Source organism: Schistocerca nitens, chromosome 4 (assembly GCF_023898315.1).
Source record: "Schistocerca nitens isolate TAMUIC-IGC-003100 chromosome 4, iqSchNite1.1, whole genome shotgun sequence".
NCBI classification, from domain to species: domain Eukaryota; kingdom Metazoa; phylum Arthropoda; class Insecta; order Orthoptera; family Acrididae; genus Schistocerca; species Schistocerca nitens.
The window spans coordinates 276822899-276850170 of record NC_064617.1 but is presented as its reverse complement, the minus strand read 5'-3'; the positions used below and the strand labels follow the sequence as shown (position 1 = coordinate 276850170).

At 37.7% G+C, this 27272-nt stretch overlaps 1 protein-coding gene across 1 annotated transcript in view; it reads right to left on the bottom strand.

Annotated features, from left to right (window-relative positions):
• LOC126253069 (RNA-binding protein cabeza-like) overlaps positions 1–10292 on the bottom strand; it is a 75652-nt gene extending 65360 nt beyond the window's left edge. Inside the window, exon 1 of the mRNA XM_049954159.1 lies at positions 10162–10292. Within this exon, the coding sequence (XP_049810116.1) occupies positions 10162–10174 (13 nt within the window). The 5' untranslated portion in view covers positions 10175–10292. The remainder of the gene's footprint in view (positions 1–10161) is intronic.
• Positions 10293–27272: the final 16980 nt, after the last annotated feature.

Genomic DNA, 27272 nt, shown 5'->3' with positions numbered 1-27272 from the left:
TAAGCTTTTCAGTATGGTTTTTGGGACGTAAATTTTCTGGGAGTACCAATAATGTACTAACTCATATTTGGTTCTTTATCATGGCATAATGCCATACACGGCAGAAGATGAAAACGTGCACTTGAAATTTAGCGAACAGTTGGAACTAGCCAATACTGTGGAATGAAACACTTCGTTTGAAATAAATTGATTGCCTCAGCCGAAAAATTAATAAAGCCAAATTTCTTTAGCAAACTGACAAAAATAACTTCAGAGTTCTGCAAGGCGATTAATACTTGACTGCTAATAACTTGGAAATAAAATAAAATCGGGAAACTGAAACCAGTAATATATTTTTGCCCTCTGTAATTACGTGAATGTACTTTAATTCACTTGATCGCTACTGGCCACAGAAATCCGTTTTGTTTTCATTTGACGTGGGAGCTGTAAACAAAGAAGAAACAGCGAAATCACTTAACGCAGACACGGGTCACGTGGAGACTAACCCCCTCCCCACTACAACTCAAGACAACCCTGTGCATGCGTGAATCTAGCAGCTAGAGCGCATGAGAAAAATGTTTCTTGTTGGCATCTGGCTGCTACTGCTGATATAGCTAACAGCCACACTTCAACTAGCAGGAAGCGACAGAAGGTACTGCTCAAATGCGAGTCAACTGTCCATGCGCATGAGCCCGATGGCAACTAGTTAACTAGCCTAATGTAAATAGTTGAGACATCACGCTCATAGAAAGCAGTTTATTGTTACGAAGTATTACATAGTCTTCGCCCTAAGGCGTTTGACATGTTTTTGCTGTTTGCAGACGCTTGTGCATGCACGCTGTTTTGTTATTGCAAATGGCACATTTCCTTTGCCACTGAAGTTTTATTATTTTTTCACCTCTCGTTTATATTTTATTGCTGCAGTATCATTCTCCAGCAGCTTTGCTAGAGACTCAATTCTTACCAGTTAATTTAATTGAAAACCGTAAACAATGAAAAATTCCTGGAATTCCGAAAATTTCCCGGGTTTTTCCCACATTGTACACAGCCTGTTGTGGCAACCCTGGTTACATAAGGGTCAAAGCTGACGATTAATACTGCACATTCCATTTGACCCAGCTATACTGTAGCATATGATATGAAAGTACCTAAAAACTGTGTTTTCATGATTACTGAAATACCACTTCACAAAATTGATTTTCCAGAGTACTGCAAAAACTTTATATTTCAAAGCATAACACAATCAAGGCACAATGCAGTATTTAGAAACACTGTTAAACAGCATCAAAAGAACGAAACTAACCGAACATTCAAACACAATCATATTGAAATTAGTATATGGATGTTCTGATCGGAATCTGTACCTTTCTTTCCGGAAGGTCAGATGTCATGCTTCAACTGAAATAACTTCGCGATTCGAATTTCTTCAGTGACTACGGTGAATCTTTCTCAAGGCTTGACCAGTTTCTTATGTTGATATGTTGACTATGAAGGGGTGTAGAACTGTTTTATAACAAATGCACCTTCTTATCACTAAGATCAGTTATCATTTTATTTTGTTTTGACATTCTAATTGCTCATGTTAGCTTCAAAGGTTATGATCTGTGTTACTTACGTTTTTGTTCAGTGAAAATAATGATTAAAATTGACACACCTGACGCATTGTTTCCGTATGCAAAAATCCCAGTCCACAAATGAGCAAATAACTACTTTTGATTGCAAAAATTAAGATTTGCACACTTATACTGTTTCTGATTTCACAGTCTCATACTTAACACAATTAGAAACAACTAACATGAATGGAAATTAAGATTAACTACAAAACTTGGGGAGACGTGGGACAAGTTCTAAAAGTTGGCAACATTTGTACTTTGTGTCTGAAGATAACTGACCAGGAGTTGAACAATGCAGGAAAATTATATACGGAAGTGTGGCTGTATCAATGTGCTGCTAGACTCTCATGCACCATGTAACTTAAAAATATGAAGTTGGAATTCATGATATCCAGTGATTTATGGTGCTAAACAAGAAGTTAGTTTATTTTGATAGACATGTATAGGGACTGAAGATAGCCAAACAAAATGCTGGAACTGGTTGCTTTCAGAATAAAATAAAATATCTTTAAGTATATGGCTGTTGGTGAATTTTATTGACATTCAAAATTACTTACCAACTGATGGCCCCTGCCCATTATGGACCAACAGAGAAAGAAATGGAAGTGGTCAAAGTTATGAGAGATAGGTGTACGTGAAGAACATTTACCTGTGATATGAAATACACCCATTCCCTCTATATAACTGAATCTTCTGTCATTTGTTACTAAATATTTGTCATTTCTGACTTAACCAATGAAAATTTGAAGAAAACTCCACATTCTTGCACCATATGTTCTCTGCTGTTAATCACAGTTACCTGCCATCTTAAATGATGCAATCCTGCAAAATGAAACAGTTTCTAGTTTCCTTCATACACTTATCTTTTTAAATGTCTCTCAAAAAGTTTTCAGCATATTCCTTCAGGTTCCTATTGGGCCATTCCATGCCAAGTGGTCTAATTTTAGAAAAGTTCCTACACACAACTTATCACAGGCTTTGCTGAAATTGTATGTTAACATTTGCCCATGTTCCCAGTGAGTATGAGTAAAGTTTTAATTTTTCCTCAAAATATTAATTTCCAAGATATGTTCATTTGTTGGATCTCATAGCACAACCTTCAACAGGGCACCCCTGGGTTTTCAGCAACTTTGGAGACATAGTATCTCCAGCAATATTGTCTTAAAAAACTCCATCTTGTACAACTTTCACCACTCTCTTTAGTGATATAATACAAAAAGATTCCATGAATAATCTCAAATGGGTAATTTGAAACAAAACTTGGATTAAAAATAAATAATTCAAAAATGATAAGTTTGGCTTTTTATATCTCCAGAAGTAACTGCAGGATAAATCTGATACTTTTCACATGCTAACTTTCCAAGACAAGGTCCCAGAATGTAAAATATCAATCTCTCAGTCCTTTCCAATAGTTAGCGAATTGAGTCCAAAGTTAAAGATTTTTGTAAAATGTCAAAATTGATATTCTTAGCCCACTTTTGCAGAAGAGTCTTCTGTAAAATCTTTTAAAACATTTCATCAGGTTCCAAACCATGAACTATTTGGTTCTGCAATATGAGCATATAGGGAAGTAGAAATGAACGACAAGGTAGAGTCATTGAAAATGTGCCAAGATTCTGCTTAAACTCTTAATTCTGACATCTTTTATGGTCTACGATTGTTTAGAGCTTTCCAAGGAAAGTTAAATCAGAAGCTCTGATTAGGAAGTGAGTCAGAACTAAATTCAAAACAGGGGTGTCCTTTGCCGCAACTTGTAATGACTTTTCAGCCTGCTTTTATGCTATACCACAGGATAAAAGTGATTATAAAGTTCAAAATTTAACTATGTACTACCAAGACACCAGAGATCACAATAGTAAAATTGCTGCATAACAGCAGTAACACATATACATGAACAACACAAGTTGAAGTTTTACACCACTATCATGTTATGCAAATTTTGGAGTAGTTCACAGCAGTCTGCCTGACTTATTTTTGGAACGGATTCATGTTACAGAGAATTTTCGAACTCTTTACTGTTCAAAGCTATCAATGTGCTAGTTTAATTCCAGTTTGAAGTACTGCACATTTTGGAGCTTGCATAGTTTGTGCGGAAGATTTGTGTACTGATGAAAAATCGTATAAATCTATTGCTATACGCCAATGGTCCATGGTGGCTTTTGCACTGCAGATTTCTTTAAATGTGAGAAAACCAGCATCTCCATTGCCATAGGGACATTGCCCAATAGCAGTTCAGAAGCAGCTAAAGATAGGTTTCTTAACCCCAGATATTGATCAGGGCTTCTCTACACAGGATCCAAAGTTGAATGATACAATTCTTGAAGTGTCAGGCCAAAAGTAGAATAGGTTTCTTAGAATCCCAAGCTTATGTTTACGTAAGGGTGGTTTAATTTTTTTTACAGGTTTCATAAATCTGCTGTATACTCAATTCAAAATTACTTTAGTACTAACAGCTGGAACGGAAAGGGAGAAGGTCACGCCGGAGGCACGGCTCGGATTCAGCCAATCCCGTGATGTCTGTAGCCGCAGGCCAGCAGCCACGTACACCCTGAGTTGCCAAATCTCAGTCCACAACACTACCGCTTGTGCCATGATTTAGTTGCAGTATGTCTGTGCGATTGCTGCGTGCTGTGTTTGTTTCATTGCAGTTTAGGAGTTACCGTAATGTTTCTGTGACAGCTATTTGTTGTGTCTTATTTAACATCTCAGAAGAAAGTACACCAAAAGTTAGAAGTGGAAAAGTTAAACACCATTCTCGTGGACAGGGGGTTGCTTTACAAGAGCAGTGTAGAGAAATGGTTTGTTCGTTAAGAGCCTACTTTGAGAGTGAAAAACTTAATGGTGGCCCACTCTCCATTAGCAAGGTGATAGACAGAACAGCAGCAGCCCTGAATATAAACAAGAACACGGTCGTAAAAATTTGAAAGGAACTGTTTGAGACAAAAGGAGGTTGGAGACCCATCCAACTTCGTACTCCCGCGAAGAAACGTTCTATGGATAAGTGTGTTACGAATTTAGATTCATTTGCAGAGGATGCAATTCATCGCCATGTTTACAATTATTAGTGCAGAAAGGAATATCCCACACCCCCAAAGTTATCGGTGACACTTAAAGAATCAGCTTTTTCAGGGCAATCGAACATCGTTATTCACAGTTCTGCACAACATAGATTTTACTACGAACAATTTTGGGGCCGTAAGCTATTGATGGAAAGGGAGGATATTGCTGCATGGCGATGGCAAATTTTAAGACAAATATTTAGCATAAATGTTAATGAAGTCATTTGGCTCCATGAAACGTGGGTTAATTCTGGTCACATAGTTAATCAGGGAACAAACAGGGAAAAAATAAAAGAACAATGCAGATGCCATCTGGTAAGTGGGGCAGATTGATTCTACTGCATGCAGGCACCTCACAAGGTTTCGTACAAAACTGTCTTCTCTTTAAATCGAAGAAGACAGATCATCATTTAGATATGAACCACATTACACTCACAAAGTAGTTCGTAGAAGCTCTAATACCCAATCTAGATAAACCGTCAACAATTGTTTTAGACGATGCTCCATATCATTCAGTTGTTGATGAAGCACCTACCACGGCAAAGCGAAAGGAGGAAATGATTCACTGGCTTGAGCGTCGTAACATAAATGTATCTCGTGACATTAAGAAGGTCGAGCTTATGGGAAAAGTAAATTTCCATAAACAGCAATTTCCAAAATAAGAAGTCGACGAACTGGCAAAAAAAATATGGGCTTACAATCTTCAGGATGTCACCATACCACTGCCACTTCCACCCTATAGAGTTGATATGGGCCCAAATTAAAATTTACGTTGCCAGGAACAACCAAATATTTACGTTCTCCGCAGTAGAAGCACGCACTAAAGAAGCTATTATTACTCACATTCCCTCTGAAGACTGGAAGAAAGCCGTCACACACACACACACACACACAAACACCATTATGGAAAGAGCATGGCAGGATGAAGGTGCTTTGGAGACTTCAGTGGAAGAGATGATTATCACTTTAAATGACAATAGTGCCAGCGGGAGACATCGAGGGATCACCAATTTAGTATTGGAGGGCAGTGTGGAGGGTAAAAATCGTAGAGGGAGACCAAGAGATGAATACACTAAGATTCAGAAGGATGTAGACTGCAGTAAGTACTGGGAGATGAAGCTTGCACAGGATAGAGTAGCATGGAGAGCTGCATCAAACCAGTCTCAGGACTGAAGACAACAACAACAGTTCCAGCGAAACTTCTAGTGCCTGTAATAGCGACGAGAGTGACGTCAGTGGAGTTTTACCATTATCCACATAGAGATGCAGCACAAACAGATTCAGCTACACGTTTGGAGTGTGCAGTTTGCACTTTTACATACTGGCATAACAAAATTAATCCACACTAAGTTTTGAAATTTTAATATGGCGGCATTACCAAATATTAATTCCAAAGAAAGTACATACCTAGAATTCAATCTGTGCATACATATTACAGTATACAAAATGATGTCTGCAATACACTGGCAGTTTTTGTTTCTCAGAATAGATGTTGCCCAATTTAAGATACCAAACAAGCATTATTTTATTTTTTGTTGTGTTGGAAATAAGGATGCATATCAGAAATATATCAGGTCTTTACAAATATAGTGATCTGTTGCCGGTTGCTACTGTACACGAGCAGACGATTGCCTCTGATTTCGAATGATGCATCACCTTTCCTGGTCAAAATTAGTGTGTATTAATTAGGGTGTATATTAATGCCTGACCTCAAACCAGCACAATACGATGTGTATTAAAAAAATAAATTAAAAAAAATGTGTGTGGTGGATTGGAAATATCAGACTTCTATTGAACAGAAGGGTGCTTCAATAAGCTTGATGCAACCAAATAGCCCAGAAAATTCACTTTACTGGCTATCAAGGGATGAAAGGTGCTGGGTTCCTAAACAGCACATTATTACAGTTATTCTAGCGCCATCAGTGACATGGTCTGGCAGGCTGTACAGTTTTCCTCACATTCTACAGCACATTAATGAAACCTGTAAAAAATTCTAAGTACTTCAAGTAAATATAAACTTCAGATCAGAGGAAACCTCTTCTAGCTTTGGCCTCTGATACCAAGCTTGGGATCCTGTGTAAAGAAACCCTAAACAGGCTTTGGAAACTGGCTTACAGAAACCATGTGGCTGCTGCTGTACAGCTATGGGGCAAGGCCTCTATGGCGACGGACATGCTCGTTCTCACTTTGAAAGAAACCTGCAGTGGCTAAAGCAAACGCAAATTATGCAAACACAAAACACACTATATGCCTACTATAAACTGGAATTAAATAAGCGCATCAATAACATTGCACAATAAAGAATCGCTGAAAATTCTACATAACATGTATCATTTATCCTTTCAGAAACAAAAAGGCAGGGGGTCAAGAGACTGCTATGAGTTTCACCATTATTTACACGATACTTGACAATGAAGTAAAATCTCACACAAACCTTAGTAAAATGAGTGAAGCACCTATATTTGATTAAACTTATCCCTACGAAAGCTGCTCATAAGGAAACATTCGATCCCACCCGTCTGCTTTGACCCATGACCTCACAAATATGGCGGAAACAACCATAAACCACGATTCCAATATGGCGCATATAAAGTCGGTACGTACACATTATGAGGACGAAAATACATCGAAAAACAAACACACACACTTTCCACAAAAAGCCTAATGACACTAACGGGACAAGCATGGGAAATGGGGTGTTTTTGGGTGAGGGCAAACTAAATATAATCAAATTTAGACACCCACCCCCATACAAAACCACACAAAACGACACGAAAAAAAAACCGACATCACAAAACTCCCCAAATACCACTAAACACAATATCATCTGGAATCGGACACTTCCCTTGACCTATATAGCTCAACAGCAGCTCCCGATCCCATAAATTTGGATCAAACATTTCCCTTGGCCTATAGAGCTCAAAAACATCTCCTGATACCAATATCAACATACACAGCCACACATTGGGACCGAACACTTCCCTTGACCTGCGCACTTAATTTTATCCGTCATACCCATTCCTGAACAAAACAACAACCAATTAATTTTACTAAAATTACCACATGATGTACAGCGGAAAACACTAAATTAACCTTCACACAAAATCGTTAACTCACTGAAACGAATTCAACTACAAACACAGCCGACACTAACAATTCTGGATAATGAGCAAAAGCGAACTGAGCCCTTTACACCACATAAACGAAAACCCTGAACATACCACCAGAGAGCACAACAAACCACAACACGATGAAATCTACAAACATGCCACACACACACACACACACACACACACACAACCCAAACTCCGCGTCGTCATGACGTCACACACAACACCCTTACATCACGGGTCAAAGCCGACGCGTGGGATCGGACGCTTCTGTCGACCCAAATATAGGTATGGGGCACTTCAAGTGTTCCTCAGCAAATAGAAAATGTGGTAAGTAAGTGTACTAATAAAATGTTTCATTTCATTTGGGGCACTTAACTGTCCTTAAATTTTCATAGCCCATTTCTTTTATTCCTGTCTGATGAGAGTTTGTATCAATTTTCACAGTCTCTTGGATTTTATTTCTTGGCTTAGCAGACCAACTTCATCCATATTAGGAAACAGTATAATATACTGGTTAGTGTACCTGGTCATGTTTAAGTATGTGACTGATTCATGACATTTTCTCAGTGCAGATTTCAAAGAACCGAGAATAAATAAAATGAAGGAAAGGCAACCACTCACCAATAGCTGACACATGTGCCACATTAAAAAACATGTAAACAATATTCATACTAACTTTCTGTAGCAGAAGCGCACACACACACACACAATTTCACCAACAAAGTATAGGCTTATATGGTTTCACCTGCAACAATATAAGCTGTGCCACTAGGTTCCACCCTAATCACAACCTCATAAACCTGGATATATTACACAGAAACAACCAATATGATGATGATATAGGCCTAGCTGTTTGTTTCACTCATATGGGTTCCCTGATCCCAAATGAGCCATATTCATGGAAGGGGGGGGGGGGGGGGGAAGTATTAGCCTAGATTGTTTCTCACTGGCTACCATATGCTATCACATATTTGGCTATGAGTGACAAACTGTCAACAGCAGCACACAAAAAAAGCTACACCACCAGAAGTGCACTTTGGCTCATTTCTGCTTTGTTACCAAATAGTACACAATTTTTTTTTTTTTTTTTTTTTTTTTACAAAGATACTTAATTCTCCATGGCTTACATAAATGCCCCATAACGTCGTCTACTACTTGAGATTTTGCTAGCTTTGAAACAGGAAAAGCTTACTAGTCTTGAAAATGAATCTTCCATTAAGGCAGGAGAAAAAGGACCCCTCTGGTTGACTAGAACTGCTTTTTAGTGTCTTTACACCATTAGCAGTACCACATTTGCCAAAGTGACGACGAGACCTTAATAAAGTTACAGAAACCACAACATCAAATGCAGTTTTCTTACTGATTAAACAGTCTAGAACTACCATGCGGCACCACACACAAATATATTACTATCCAACATAACATAGCACACCAAGTACAAGACTACGTGTATATAATATGCACTTGAAATCACTTCAATGTGCCTAAATAATCAAAAGTATTTTAGACACAAAGGGCTTCAACTTGCCACTGAAGGTAATGTACATGCCTCCCTATCTGTTGCAGCCAGAAATTTGTTGTCCCAAACCACATATACGCAGTGAAACATTACAACCTTCCCTACACCTTTCTTACACGTTAGGTGACGAAAAGGATGCATTAAAAGATAAAACGTATAATCAAATCTGTAAGACTATACCACTAATACATACAAAGCCATTACTTCAAATACCTTTCGCCAAAACTTTTAATCATCTTGAGAACAATCACCCAGCAAACTACTCATGACACAGGCTTTCCGTTTAACTTACTTACATCAATAACATACAAATAAATGGAAAATACGATTTACTTGCAAAATTATGAAAAATAAGTCTGCAGTTTTACTCAATGAAACTGCAAAAGTTACCAAGTCATCAAAATAAGTGAACTGCTTTCAGACGAACATATACCAGGAATAAGCGTAGTTTTAAGAAAATACGCAACTGTTAAAAATTGTATAGACTCCTTTCTTTTCGGGAACTACACCAATTTTCTCTCCCATCAATACATAAAGTTCAACAAGCAAGGTGAACGGACACCACACCTTAATACCGGCTGTCTTGATATTGATCATAACATTTAAATTTGGACAAAACTTTCCAGCAACCAGACAAATATACAAACATTCCAGCGCAACTTTTAATTACATCCTAATGTTAAATATACTCAAAACTGCGTCCATTTTGTTGTAAAGTATTATTTCGGAATACGTTGTTAACACAAGAACTTAAATACACACATTGCTAGTTTACCACATTCCACGCTTAGCAAAATATTTCTGAATGACATACACATATACAAACTCTTTTCAAAGTAAATTTATCTAAATTTTATTAATGATCAAATTTTACTTACGATTATCACCCATCTTTACAGAATGGCGTCCTTCCACAGGCGGGAAGCGTCAGTGTAAGGGCTTCACTTCATTAGTCTCTGACCGGAAGAAGCAAAGGGAATCGAAACCCTGTATCGAAATACTCGTAGAGTACAAATTTTCTGCTCAGTGGAAATACTACAAGACACGCGATTTCTTCCTTCTGACATAGGGAATGTACTTAAAGATAGAAAAAAATGGACGCACCATGAAGGAGTTACCAAATTGTTCACAAATTGATATTCATACAGGCATCGACGGAAAATGTAAAATTATGATCTTAGGGGGCCGATGGGTCACTGGGCGATGCTGCAGCGTAATTTCACCATGTAGCTGGCAAGGATAGTAAACAGGGGACATGTCGATACGAGGGCATTGAGCATTTCATTCCGTGTACTCAGCTGGACAGTAACTCGTAGATAGGCGCCTGAAAAATATTCGCAGATGTCAGCACTTGAGACAGGACATGTAGTTGGACTCAAAGAAACCGGTTGGAGTAATCGGAAAGTCGCTCGACATCTGAACAGGAGCGATGCTACTATTCGACGATATTGGCAAGAAAACTGGTCCATGACCGAACACAGTGTTGAAAAGGAAGCAGTCGACCTAGAGACACGTTAGAACGATAGGACTGTGCAATCGTTAGAGGGGGAGGAATTCAGAGCCCCAGATTCATCCTTATCATTCATCCGACATGCAACTGGTGGTCAGATACTACAAGGACCGTTAATAGGCGGCTCACAGAAAGCAGGATGAGCTCACGATGCCCTTTATGCAAAGTAACCTTACCGCTGTGCACCAACTAGCTTTTTTGCATTTGTGTCTTGCACATTCGGTTTGAAATCTCATTAACTGGAATAAAATTGTCTTCAGTGATAAGTCCTGCTTCGACTTGAGCCCCATACAGTGGTGGAATGCCAATCTGATTGTCATCTGCCATATGGCCCAACAACCAGGAGTAATGGGTAATGGTCTGTGGTGCTCTTTCTTTTCATAGCAAGACCACATAGCTTGTAACCCACGCCACCTTATCAGCACAATGGTGTGTCGACAACATTCTATGCCCCATTTTGTTACCATGCATGGTAAATCATCCTAAACTTATCTTTCACCAACATAATGTCCACCTACTCACGAATAGAGTTGCTTCATGCTTGCCAACCCCTACCTTGGCCACCCAAGTCGCAGGATCTCTCCCCATCGGAAAGTATAGAACATTATGGGCAGCTCCCGCTAACCAGCTCAGGATTTTACCTGTCTAACAGGTCAGTTGGACAGAGTATGGCACGAAATCACTCAGCAGAACATTCAATAACTCTATCAATTAATGACAAGCCAAGTAACTACTTGCATAAGGATCCGATATGGACCAATTCGTTATTGCCTCATTAATTTTTAAAGCCGTTTCTCTTGAATAAATCGTCAACTCCTCTGAAATTGTAATTATTTGTTTACCTGTACCATATATGTACATGATATCTACACATTCCCATCCCATTCAGATAACTCATTCGTGATTTGTCGTTTTCTTTTTCCTTAGAGAGCATTTCCCGATGGATGCAGCAGAGATCACTGGATGCAACACGAAACCAGTATGCGGACTCTAGAAATCATACCCTTGCAACACGACTGAGATGAGTAAGACATCTACGTTAGTAAAATTGTCACAGACCTGAAATTCAGGTTAAATGCAGGATTAAGATTAGAAATAAGATGAACAAATATATATAGGAAAAAATAGAACTTTCAAGTACTTAAGGCCTGGCCACACTAAACGACCTGCCTGTTCAAATATCTGTAGAAATGTCTGTGCATGCAATAAATCACTGAAAATCTCGTGTGTTTACACAATACAGTTTCAGTCTAAAGCTAGCACACAAACAGTTGGTCTACTAAACAATTTTCACTTGTATGCAGTTACTCTGTTGTGAGGGACAGTTCTTTTCAGGAAATTACCTGATAATGTAAAAATTTCTTCTGTGGTTTGTGTTCACAACTAACCCTAAAAATCTAAGTAAATTGTTAGAGGCAGAAAAGACAATGTAAATAGTCAAGACAGTAGTTCCTTAAGTCATGGCAGTTTTCACATATTAATTACTTTGTGGGTTACAAAACAAGACCAACGATTGGCTAAATTATTTGCAAATGAACATGGAGGCACATAAAGGTGGACTCATACTTGCTCTAACGTCACCGCCACGTATCCATCACGTTTATTAACGTCGATGGTCTGAGGAACTCCTGAGCATTCACATTACAAGGCACGTCAAAGTCGAAGAATGTCGTGACGCTGCAGCTGATTCATTGCATAGTCACCAGAGGCGCTATTTCGTAATCCATGGTAGATCGTCATAAAATGTCAAATTTAGTTTAAGCAGTTTGCAACGATTGCTATTGCACTTGATGATTAGGAGCAGAGAGCAAAATGTGACTGGGTTATAAAAATGTTAAAAAATCGAGACTGTGAATGGGAGTTCCACACTCGTTACAAGGTACTGCTAGAAGAGGAGTCACCGTTCTATAAATATTTCAGAATGTCTAAATAACAGTTTTTTTACCTGTCAAGCAAGATACAAATAAAAATGACGAAGGGAAATTCAAAATTTAGGCGTCCAGTATCACCTCGACAGATGCCAATGGTTTGCCTACAATATGTAAAGATGGACAGTTTTGTGTACCTCAACAATGTTTACATATATTTCTACTACCTGTTGTTCGTCATCAATTTATTACAGTTCTTATTTTAAACTTCCACATGCCACATCAGCTTCATTCCCAGGTTTTCTTTTCGACATTCCACAGGAAAAACCGTGAGTAAAGCACATTGAACAAGATGTATATCGTTTACTTTGCAGTGGATTCCTTCAGTGTATAAAATAAAATAATTTAGCTTAGTACTGTCTTCCAGTACAGATTAAGACCTTTTCGCCTTAACAGTCAGTGGGAACTACATCGTATTAGTTCACACAGCTGCTCGGCAAGTGGGCTGCACTATGACCTGTCACAATATTCTTCCTGAGAAACCTTGTCGTGACGCTCACATAATGTGACGTGTCGATGACGTTCCATTGATGGAGTGTGTAAATGCCACCATTTGAACAACAGAGGAGAATCTTTTGACGTAACGGACGTGATGGCGACGTTTTGTCAAGTGTGAATCCACCTTAATTATCTAATGATGCTCTCAACTCCTCATGTAATGTGGAAAAACACTTGTCTGAGTAGGATAATTTCGTCACTTCAAAGATTGGTAGCGACATTGCGATTGCTATCAACAAAAAGAAGTCACTTGGAATTTTTAACAGCGATTTCCAGACAAGCACTAGCAAACAATGCCTGATGCATGAGAAGCTATATAACTATGCTGAATAAGTATTTCACGAAGACAAAGCATTGGAATTACATAATACATCAGTTGTTACAAGTTACAGATAACGTTTTTATATTTTAAACATATTTTGAACTACATATATTCTAACAAATTATATGAGAGTGCTATCTTTCATTTTATTTCTGAAAATATGGGAATTTGCAATTTTTTGACTGAATGCTATTAGCATGCATAATAAGTCTTGGCATCAGAATATAAAACTCTATTCGCAGCTCTAGATAAGGATTCAGAGTCCATACGAAATGTTTTACTTTTAATATTGTGATAGTGATTTATATCTCTCAGTGCAAATGTGTTGTGGGCAGGTGTTTACTCAGAGAGACTGTTGCTTGTGAATTCTGAGAGAACGAGAAAAAAAATTAAAACCAAAGAGAAGGGACTGACTCAAAATGCATGAAACAGATGTGAGGTGACTGTGATGTAAAACAGTAAATGTTGTGTGGGTCAGAGCTGCTTAAAAACCATGGTTGACAGTGAAACATCACAGTAAATACAGGAGCAACATGAGGATAAACTGAAAAAATTTGCATTTTAGCCCACTTATTATTTTAGCAAGCTAATTCACTATCAAACACTACAATTTTCACTGTTTTACTCAGACACATAACATTATCATACATACACTGATAAGCGAAAGCATTATGACCACTGCCCACTGTGCTGTTGGATGTCACCTGGTGGCGTTATGGGCATGTGATGCAGTAACAAAAGCATGCAAGCAGAGCGGATATTGGAAGGGGATCACCCTAACGAAGATATTTGCTGCAAATGGGAAATCCATTGAGATAAGCGACTTTGACAAAGGCAGGTTATTATTACGCAGAGCTTGTGAACGAGTATCTCGAAAACGGCGAAATTGGTCAAATATTCACATGCTGTTGTCCTGCGCATCTTCTACAAGAGGTAGAAGGATAATGAAGCTATCACTAGGCGCCAAATGGTTCGACATCAGTGACTTTTCACAGAACATACGGTCCAGAGGCTTGTCTGCTCTGTAAAGCAGGATAGATAGTGATCTGTGGCATATCTGCCAAAAGGGCACAATGCTGGTACATGCACAAGTGTTTTGGAGCACACCGTTCACCATACATTGTCGAACATGGAGCTCTGCAGCAGACCACCCAACGACAGAGTCAATTACGATTGCAGTGGGCACAGTACTATCAGGATCTGACCGTCAATCAATGGAAACGTTTAGGCTTTTTGGGTGAATCATATTTTTGCTACACTAGGTCAATGACAGTCTAGACAAATGCCATCACTGAAGTGAAAGATGACTCAAAACGTACAGTGTGCCACGGATGCAGGATGGTGGAAATAATATCATGCAGTGGGAGACATTCTCCTCCACTTGCGTAAGATCTGTGGTAGCAGTCGAAGACACACTGACAGCTGCAACCACTTGCATCCCGTCATGCTTGATGTCTTCCCCTATGGCGATATCATCTCTCAGCAGTATAATTGTCTTTGGCTAAATGCCAGAACCATGCATAATTGATCTGAGAAGCAACATTTGAACTCATGTTGATGTCTCGGCGACAAAATTCGCCTGTTGTAAATCATATGGAACATATCCGTATCGCTATCGAACGCCACCATCTAGTACGCAAATCAGTGGCCCATTGTTTATGTGAATTACATGACCTGAGTGTAGACATTCAATGCCACATACCTCCACAAACCTACTACCAAACTATCAGATCCCCGATACGCAGTTTCAGTGATGATGTATTTCGTTCCAGAGACAGACAAGCCAGCTGTTAAGCAAGTGGTGATAATGTTTTGACTCATCAGTACTCACCCCGTCTTCAGGCCATGAGTGGACTACCGGGACCATCCGACGGCCGAGTCATCCCCAGAGGAGGATGCAGATGGGAGGGGCCTGGGGTCAGCACAGCGCTCTCCCGATCGCTATGATGGTATTATTGACTGAAGCCGCTACTATTCGGTCGAGTAGCTCCTCAATTGGCATCATGAGGCTTAGTGCACCTCGAAAAAAGGCAATAGGGCATGGTGGCTGGATGGTCACCCATCCAAGCGCCGACCACGCCCAACAGCGCTTAACTTCGGTGATCTCCTGGGAAATGGTGTATCCACTGCAGCAAGGCCGTTGCCTTTCAGGTCATTAGTGAATGTTTAAAATATTAGACTGCAGCATCTGTTGAAAATAGTAAAGCTATGAACTGTCAGGACTGATCAAAGATACAATATGGCTAGATAAATTTCGCACAAAATACAATAAATACTCAAGGCATCAGTGAAACATATTATAAAATACTGTCATGTCAAAGGCGATTGCGAGAGTGTAATGGTTTTTTCATATGTGAAATTCATTTAAACTGACAAATGGATATTAAATTTTCAATCGTTTTTCATGTGTAGTACAAATGTAGTGTTAAGATAGTGTTTGGAGTATGTACACAGGATGCAATACTCATATTTAAGATCTGACTTTTTCACCACAGTACATATAGCTCTGGCTGCTTTTGATGATATTACTATTGCTGTTTTACAAGACTTGGACTATATGTCAGTGAAATGGGAAAGGGAAATTGATAAGATTGGCACTCTCAGTAATAGTAATCAGTTTGCAAAATGCAGGACCTTTTTAGGGAAACTCAGATTCAAGCTAATAGTATTAAAAGTGGTAAACATAATAGAAAATTTTAATCCTTAAATCTGTGAAGATAAAAAGGTGGTTACAGTAAAATTAATGCATGAAAATATTGTGTGATAAAAAAATAATGTCAATGAACTTGTGATATGTTTAAATGAATTGAAGCTTGCAGGTCATGCTGATGTAAAATGTGTTTCTGAGCATTTTTTGACCACTGACATAGGAATATTGAACATGGATTGATATATTATCGAGGCATCTGGTCACTGTATCTTAAACTTGGGAAAAATAGCAGCTTTCACTTGCATCAAGAACGATTACGAAGAAACTGGCAGATTTCACAGAAACCAGCATTTTGGAGATTGTGCAGCAGACACAGATGTGCACATAAAATAATATGGGTCATACAACAATTTTTAATTATTTATTAAGCAGCCTGATCCATTACAAAGCTTGTTAACTTTTAAGTAAAGTGAGGTGGCATTAAACTGAGATTGTAATTTCAAATTTTTAGTGTATGCCTATTCTAGTGTTATACTTCAACTTTTTGTCATTTCATTTCATCTAACTCTGCACACATAATTTTCAACAAGAATTGTAAGAACTACAAATGTTTAAAATCAGTGTGTGTGACATAAATAAGAGGAATTAAACTGATGGGGTTGTAAATGAAAAACGAATTGCGAATTGAGGTATTACAGAAGTATTTGGTAAATAAAAGCTGGAAAGAGGTACACAACAATCTCGGTATCAATGAAAAATACAATGAATTCAGTAAAACAGTCATATGTTACTTTGAACCAGTTGCACAAACTGTTGGTTAACCTTTATTCTCGAAACAGTGTGGGATCTACATTGTACCAGCATGGAATAGTATCTAACTAAAATATAAACTCGAAATACGCTGTTTGACGACTTTGGGTTGGGTTAGACAGGCGATCAGAAGAATAAGTTTGTTGAGCATAAAAAAATAACTGTAGAATCATACAGTGGTGATGAGATTTTATGGATCTTAATGGCAGACTGGAAAAGGAAATGAAAATCAAAAATAGACACATTATTTCAAAGAACATATTGAACCTGAATTTATAAATGGATCTCACCTGCCAAAGGTTGCTGTATCCAGTCATTTTAATCTTGCAAGTAAGAAATTTTAGCATGTGATTGACTGGTGAGCTGCACCTGTGTCTCAGCATAATTCCATTCTTTACTATATTTGTAACACATGACATTAACTGGGATTAATTTTTTTTCTTACTTCAAACATTCATGTCACATCTCTGTAAGAGTAGTTCTATTTTGTAAATAAAATGGGAGCAATGAACAGTAATGCTGAAAGAACTTCAAATTTATCTCCAGTTCACCATTTTTATATTCCTGTATTACTACTGCTACAGAATTAGAGAGCAATTTTTATTTATGTGTCAAAAGCAGAACCATAAAAGGATTAAGTGATACTGCAAAAAATACTCATCTCTCAAGAATAATTATACAGGACACCCAAAATTAATTTTATTCTCCCTGAAATTGGAGGCGTTTTCCATGTCCTGTTCTTTTAGCAGACAGTATATTATTCCAACCTTTCTCCTTATGGGTTCTGTTTAGTTTAGTTAAGTCCCATACTGCTCAGAGCCATTTTTGTTTAGTTTGAACAGCCCAATAGCTCAGGAGTATGTTTTATTGTTTAGTGGAATTATTATGATTCCATGTTAATCAATGCTGAAAAGCATCAAAATTTTTCCTAGAACAGATTTCTGCCCTTATATGATAATAAAAGTCTCTAGATGGTGTCAGTATGAGAGAATACAAAGAGAAGATAACTTTACCCAGAATGTGATGACAGTTTCCAGGAGTAGATGTGTGTAACATACTTCCACTTTGTTCTGAAACATGTCATACAGAACTTCTTAAAATTTTCAAAGACCTTCTGTAATGAGTCACACCTTATTTAAAAACATAGTGCCTTAGGAAACATGAGGAAGCTAAAAAAATGGAATTATAATCTGCAGGCACACGATAAAAATTTGCATTGCAATTGTAGTTTAATCTACAGTAAATATAACAATACACTTTTTGCTACATATGGCACTCACTGTAGAATGTAACTCAATGAATTTCTCACAGTTTAATTTTGAATTCCATTTGTCAGGAACTATGTTTATGGCGACTCAAATTTTTGTGACTAAGAATATAATGGAATTAATATCATTCCTTCTTTACACACTTATAAACTGAAAGATTGTTAATGATATTCTTCCAGAATGTCTAAAACAGAGAGTAATCATTCTAGAACACAAAAATGTGTGATAAATCCTAATAATTATCGCCCAGTTTCTCTGGTACACATTTTCTGCACAATATTTGAATATTGTTTATAAAAGAAAATTTGCCTGTATGTTTCTAAAACAAAAAAATCTATTGACTAAGTCTCAATATAGTTTTAAGTCCCAGCTACCAACAGCAAAAGCTGTTGAGAATATTATTTATTTTGTGCAGTGCTCTTCTGAATCAAAAGTATCTGCTGAAAGCACAATAGTGGACATGATGAAGGCATTTGGTTCTGTAAATCACCAAATATTACTGTAGAAACTATGGTGTTGTGGCTTTAGGAACCTGGAACTCTGCCTCATTAAATTCTTTCTCAGTAACAGCAAACAAAGTGTAAGCTAATATGATCAAAAGTCACAGCTTCTAAATTTTACTGGAAGTGTCCCACGAGAATCAGCGCTTCCACCAGTAATGTTTATAATATTTGTAAATGACCTGACCAGAATCATGCCTTGTAAATCTGTACATTATGAAGCTAACAGAACTTCCACCAGTTCTGTAAAGGGCATAAGCGAACTGAGGGAGCAGAATGAAGATTTACCTAATGTATTCACATATGTGGCTTGAAGGCAGTGAGTTACCTATTAACTATGATCAGACTATAAACATTTCTTTCAGCTTTTCCAATGTTGATGTTGAGGCCACTGCAATCAGACTCCTTGGCATATATGTAAAGACCAAAATAACTAGAGAGAGTGACACAGGCTACATATCCCAAAAGCTTTCACAAGTTATCTATCTACCGAAAAAAGTATGCAAATTTGTTGCTGAAAACCTACTATTTAAAAGTTTTTCATTATCACCTAAGATATAGCATTCTCCCATATGATTATTTCCGAGGGGCCAGGAAAATTTTTATGTGAAAAAATAAAGTGAGTGGGAGCATCTCTGGTGTTACCAATAGTAACATATCATATAGTCCTTCTTTCAAAGAATTATATATAATGACAGTCCTACCTCTTCTTATATATAAGTGCCTTTTCTAAATAAAAGTAGTCTGTTCATAATCATAATAATTGTGGAAAATTAAAAGTGATATACCTGCCATTCAGTTTTAAGAAACACTAAGGAGTTAAAAATATGTGTGTATAAAATACCTCAACATATTACCTGTCTAGGCAAATACTACCTCTCTCTGTTTCCCTAAAGATAAGACCAAAAATGGCTGAAAAATAAAGCGTTTAACACTTTTAAATGATTTCATAACTGTTTAAAAGTTCACTTGATTCGCCAAATAACTCATAATACTGTTTGGTTGTACCTTGTTTCTATGCATTTTTGTTTCTTCTGGTATCTTGCCTTATGCACATAATAAATATGCATGACACTAAATAATGTTTGGCTAGTATTTTACTGTGAACCATAATGGGAATTTTTTTTGTATGCCTTCTTTTTTATTGTCTGTACTTTAGTAAGTATCTTAACAACGTTTTGTTCCATATATATCTATTAATCACATATGGAAATCTTTGTGTATCATCTATATTGTTACATTATGTATATTCTGTTATTTAACATACTTTAATTACGTGTACTACGTCTGCCTCCATAGCTGAGTGGTCAGTGTAGCTGAGTGCATGCAGAGGTCTTGGTCTCGAATCCCAGCTAGGTTGGAGATTTAATCCGTTTTCAGGCTTGATGTTGCATTGTCCTGATGTCATTTCATTATAACTCAGGCACAACTCACTGAAGTGGCGTCAAATAAAAAGACTTGCTCTAGATGGCTGGACAACCCTAGCTGCTATCTCGCAGCTGCTAATGGCATATGATCATTTCATTTCATGTGTAGTATCATAGTGTACATAAGTAGGTTTTAAACATGCCAGTCATATTTTACGAAAGCTATTGTACATTACTCATAATGATACCAATTGTAGGCAAATGCAATGCTTAAAGATGGACGAAAAAAGTAAACAAATATAAATAAAGTATTAGAAAACGTTCTGTGCTGTCCTACAGCTTAAGAGAAATAAGTACCAGACTGTCTATAACTTTGACATTAGAAAATTTTTTCAATGGATAGTAAATTTGTAATGTCCTACAGTTGAATGAATCCAAATATTTGTGAACTAGCTTCTATTACTCTTGCTTGTAGAGAGTATGGCAACAATGATGGGAACCCTGATCTGTTATGGTTATTAGAACATACATTCATGGGGAGCATGCACAATTGCAAGCTGTTAGTTGACGGCACAGCTCATTCTGTCACCATTCAGTAGCCTACCACTTCCATTATGCATTGTGTTGTTTTAATTCTTTACAGTGAAAAACAATTTTGTTGTGTGATGGCCAGTTGTACTAACCACTGCATACAACAATAAAATTTAGGAATCAAGTTTCATATATTTCTTAAGAACAAAGTAACAACACAAAAATTGATAAATACTGTAAAAATGCTGATTTGTATTCAGTTGATGGTGCTTACAGGTGTTCAGTATATTTTTCTGGTTCGTATTATGAAAGAAACTTGAAAAGGGAACTGTGGAATCCTTCTGTAAAATTATGAGAGAGGCTTGAAAAAGGAACTGTTGAATCCTTCTGAAAAATGCAAGTTGAAAGATGATGCTGTTAAACCTCTCTATTTCGCATTTTCCAGACTTGATTTTGGGAGTAGTAACCAGCCAGGGTAGTTGAGAGCACTAATGCGCTGCTTCCTGGACTCGGTAGGCGCACTGGACCCGGTTTGAATCTGCCCGGAGGATTAACGACGAGAGCCGGTATGCCAGCCAGCCTGTATGTTGTTTTTAGACGGTTTTACACATCCCACTAGGTGAATACCAGGCTAGTCCACACATTCCACCTCAGTTACACAACTCGCAGACATTTAAAAAACGTTCGCACTATTTCATGGCTTACACTAGATGTCGACAGCTGGGGTACACTAATTCCATACCATGGGGTTCGGGGTGGCGACAGAAAGGGCATCCTTCCACCCTCTGCAATTAACACTGCCAAAGCCATAGTAAAAAGGCTGACCCCGCATTGAAGCAGGGCGTAGTAATGAGCTTAATAATGACAGAAAAACCTGGTACAAAATCGAAGTTACCATAAAGAAGTGGAAGAGATTTTAGCAGTGGATATATTACCAACGACTTCAGAAATTACTAGCAAGAAAAACATTCACTATTAGAAAAGCTACAACATGTCTTTCTAGAATAAAGAAAGGAAAGCCCATTAATATAATTAATGTTTTTAATGTGTAATTAGAAAACACCATTTGTATCATTGTTATAAATATTACTGATAATCTGTCCCCCAAGATGGTGAAAGATATAAAAGTTTACGGGCTTTCATGGATATTGTGATTGAAGGTCAAAATCTAGATTTCTTCCACACCATTGACACTTCTACTCCTGTGCTGGGATCCCTAAAGAGGGCTCGAAATGTGGATTATTGAGAAGAAACAGAACATAACATGGCCTAACATCCCAAAAGATTTTACCTTCAATGGTGAAATTGGTTGACATTCTTCAGAGGCTTTTATACTAGCATTTCACCAATCACAGAAAAATAACATAGATGAATGTTAGAAAACAAACTACCTTAAACAAAGTATTACACAGAGAAAAATATTTAAAAGGCATTTTTGTTTGTTTATTTAACAAATAAATAATTTAATCATTGTAATACTCTATAGCATGAAATATCCTGAACATAATCACAGTTTTGTGTGAATTAATCAAGTGTTACATCACTGCTTACAGGAAATTTGCATGTGATATGTACCACATATTCTAGTAACTGTGGCTTCTAGAGATGATTGTAGTACTAATAGTAGCGATTTCTTTTATTCCTGGATCTCTTTTATAAAGGTATTGAACATTTCATAGTATTACAATTTAAGAACAAGAAAAAAATGGCCTAATTTACATTTACAGATGTTTCAAATTAATTTACTGTTCCATATATTAATGTACCACAATGATGTAGAAACAATCATTTTATTTTCATATACAAACTCAGATGTTTACATGGCTACATGTTGAACATTTACAAGCTTCCTTTTAATGTATATAAGAATTAGTAATTTCTGCCTATCGGGTTTTACATATTATGTAATAGAAATTCTTGTTTGGAATAAAAGGATTTGTCAAGGAGAAATTTTTTTTTCTTTTCAAATTTAACTATGGATTTTGTCAGACATTTTATACCATTGTGTAAGAGACCAAAAAATTTTTGGCAGCATAGTACACCACTTTTTGTGCTTGTAACAACATCTGTCAAATTACTTCTGGTATGGTAACTGTGTGCAACATAGTTCGTTTGTGTACAGCAGATATCATGAGGGAATACATATACCATGAAGCTGTAGTCAAAATGTCAAATTCCTTAACATATATGTAAAATAATATTGTAGGTGAACACCATATATCATTCTTACAGTGTAATCTCAGCAATGAAAACTTTATTTCTCATCACTATGGTTACTTCAGAATTTTGAAATTTCCCATCTAGTGTTTCATTTATCACTGGTGTAGCACATATAGATGGACAGAAGTAAGTAAGTTGCGTCTTTTTGTAATTGAGTTTGAGACCATTTGCAGAAGCCCACTCAATAATATTTTTAAGAACATTGTTCACCATTGTTTCTGTTGCTGTATATATGATTACATTCATGACAATAGTAGTGTCATCTGCAAAAACCAAATAATCCCACATTTTGTGTTTTGTATCAAATGTCATTTACATATCTGAGAAACAATTATGGTCCTAAGATTGAGCCTTCTGGCCCCCATAAGTGATTTTTATCAGAATTAAGAATCTCCCTTCCTTATTTGGATGAATTATTATGTAAAACTTTCTACATTCTTTCGGTTAGGTTGACATTATCCATTTGTTGGTAAGATCTCACATTCCAAAAACATAAGTTTATCTAGGAGGAAACTGTGATTCACACAGTCAAATGCCTTTGATATGTACTATTTTTATTTATTTGCTTATAAAATTTGATAACTAAATTGAGCAATTATCCTGAAACCTGAACTAATTTGTTAAGGATCATTGTTTCAGAGGAAGAGTATTATTCTGGGATAAATCACTTTCTAAAAAAAATTGGAAAATTATGTAAATAGTGGAATATGTCAGTATTTATTAATATCTCTCCTAACACCTTTGTTATGGATGGGCTTAGATTGTCACACTTCAATTTCTCTGGGAGACTAAGCAGTTAGTTAATGGTGCATTACATATTTCAGAAGAAACAGTGCTTATTATGTGGAAACAATACTTCATTGCACTATTGGAAACACCATAAAATCCCAGGGTGCCGTTAGTTTCAGGAAAATATATAATTTTCTGAATTTCAGAAAGGGTAGTGAGAAAGATACACATTTTGTTTTATGAGAACTGTTTTTAACACACTATTTTGATTTTTCTCTTGAACTGACTGTCCCAACATCTCCCACTTTTTGTAAATGATTATTTAAGATATCTGCTATCTATGAGCTTTATATTATCCTGTTCTGTGACCTGTTCTCCCATCTCTCATATCTTTATATTTGACACTGAATTGACTCTGTGGTCAGAATCACTGATCTATGACATTGTGGCTGTAAGAGACAGAGTGAAATGTGAACTCTGTGATTATAGCTACACATTGAAATAATTAGGTTTTTGTTTATCTCTGTTTATTGTTTCCATTGTATGTGTTACGAGGGCAGTTCAATAAGTAATGCAACACATTTTTTTTCTGAAACAGGGGTTGTTTCATTCAGCATTGAAATACACCAGGTTATTCCCCAATCTTTTATCTACACAACACTATTTTTCAACGTAATCTCCATTCAATGCTATGGCCTTACGCCACCTTGAAATGAGGGCCTGTATGCCTGCACGGTACCATTCCACTGGTGGATGTCGGAGCCAACGTCGTACTGCATCAATAACTTCTTCATCATCCGCGTAGTGCGTCCCATGGACTGCGTCCTTCATTGGGCCAAACATATGGAAATCCGACGGTGCGAGATCGGGGCTGTAGGGTGCATGAGGAAGAACAGTCCACTGAAGTTTTGTGAGCTCCTCTCGGGTGCGAAGACTTGTGTGAGGTCTTGCGTTGTCATGAAGAAGGAGAAGTTCGTTCTGATTTTTGTGCCTACGAACACGCTGAAGTCGTTTCTTCAATTTCTGAAGAGTAGCACAATACACTTCAGAGTTGATCGTTTGACCATGGGGAAGGACATCCAACAGAATAACCCCTTCAGCGTCCCAGAAGACTGTAACCATGACTTTACCGGCTGAGGGTATGGCTTTAAACTTTTTCTTGGTAGGGGAGTGGGTGTGGCGCCACTCCATTGATTGCCGTTTTGTTTCAGGTTCGAAGTGATGAACCCATGTTTCATCGCCTGTAACAATCTTTGACAAGAAATTGTCACCCTCAGCCACATGACGAGCAAGCAATTCCGCACAGATGGTTCTCCTTTGCTCTTTATGGTGTTCGGTTAGACAACGAGGGACCCAGCGGGAACAAACCTTTGAATATCCCAACTGGTGAACAATTGTGACAGCACTACCAACAGAGATGTCAAGTTGAGCACTGAGTTGTTTGATGGTGATCCATCGATCATCTCGAACGAGTGTGTTCGCACGCTCCGCCATTGCAGGAGTCACAGCTGTGCATGGCCGGCCCGCACGCGGGAGATCAGACAGTCTTGCTTGACCTTGCGGCGATGATGACACACGCTTTGCCCAACGACTCACCGTGCTTTTGTCCACTGCCAGATCACCATAGACATTCTGCAAGCGCCTATGAATATCTGAGATGCCCTGGTTTTCCGCCAAAAGAAACTCGATCACTGCCCATTGTTTGCAATGCACATCTGTTACAGACGCCATTTTAACAGCTCCGTACAGCGCTGCCACCTGTCGGAAGTCAATGAAACTATACGAGACGAAGCGGGAATGTTTGGAAATATTCCACAAGAAATTTCCGGGTTTTTCAACCAAAATTGACCGAGAAAAAAAATGTGTTGCGTTACTTATTGAACTGCCCTCGTATTAAAAAAATGGTTCAAATGGCTTTGAGCACTTTGGGGTTTAACATCTGAGGTCATCAGTCCACTAGAACTTAGAACTACTTAAACCTAACTAACCTAAGGACATCACACACACCCATGCCCAAGGCAGGATTCGAACCTGTGACCATAGTGGTCGCGCGTTTCTAGACTGAAGCGCCTAGAACTGCTCGACCACAATGGCCGGCTATGTGTTATTAAGAAGTTATATGTGTATATGTGTTCTTGGTAGTTTCATTTGTGTTATGCGAAATAGATAATTATGTTTATAAGAAACCACAACTGATAACCCTGACGTGATAGTGACTGCAGAAGAATCTCTCCAATTGTTATTTCAATTTTACTGTGGCAGTTTAAATATGTTTTTCAATGGAAAACTCTCATCAAACGATACCAGTGTGGAATTATCGTGTGTGACAGTGAAAATACCACATTTCTGGCATAGAAACGTAAGGATATGGTTTTTGCAAATGAAGTCCCAATTTACTACCGCAAATATTTGTAACGAATTCATAAATTATGATTAGATTTTGTAATCGCTTGATAACGATATTACTGAGTTGATTTCAGATTTCATGTCCCAACCATTACCAGGTTCCCATATACGGACTTAAAAACGCGTCTTACAGCAGGATTTAAGGAATCAGAATCACAGAATGTTAAAAAATTGCTATCCAAAGTAGAACTAGAACACACCTGCTGGATCGCAGGTAACTGATGATTTTTTAAGAACTAAGTTTCTTATCCTGCTAACAACTAATGCGCCATCTATACCAGCAGCTAGTCAGGATGTAAATCTCGAAGCAATGGTTTCTATGGCCGACAGAATCGTTGAGGTTACGACCCCAGCCAATTCGTATATAAAACAGAAACTGTTTTGTCTCCATCTCAAGATGACAGACTTTCCCATCTGCAAAGACAGCTTTCTGAGCCAACGACCCAGATTGAGGAACTACGAACTGGGACATGATCGAGAAGCAGACCGAAATCATCGGAGCATGCACAGAAACATTCCATCTCTTGGTTTTAGAAGGTGAAGAAATGCGCATCCCTATGGTCACTTATTTCAGAATAGTCTGTGAACTCTCAGATGGAAAACTAGGATGCTCATCATTTGGTGTGGCACAGAGTGCGGAGGCTAACAATTAATTATCCCGCCATCTGTTCATAACATATGACAACACATCACTTCGATCCTTGATCAAGTCTTGAGCAGACGTATTAGATTACAAAAATGTTCATAAACGCCAATTCTACACTGTAAAAGATTCGGTATAACACACTTATGGTGAAAGACTACTGAACCTCGAAACAGGCCTTCAACTAAGATCTCTATGGCCATTTTTATCGCACATATTCGCCAGCCAATTACTGATGCCGATTTCTTGAGACGTCATTGTCTTTTGGTTAATCGCTAGTTCAGGCTCTAGCAGTGTACCTAATGGCAGTTAAGTGTTTTTGGTTGACCATGGCATAAATATGGTGACTTGCTAATGAGATATCCTAAAACTGTCACGAGGAAACCTAATTACCATTTTTCTGACGTTAATGTGCGACATACAATCACAAAAACAAGATCTCCTGTGGATGCATGAGCGAGACGCCTGTCACCAAAAAAATTAGCGAAAGCAAAACTTGAATTTCAGGAGATGATCAACCCTGGGATAAACTATGTCATCCTTCTAAAAGTTGCTGCTCAATCCTCTCCATCTTGGTGCAAAGAAACATGGCACTTGGCGATCCTGT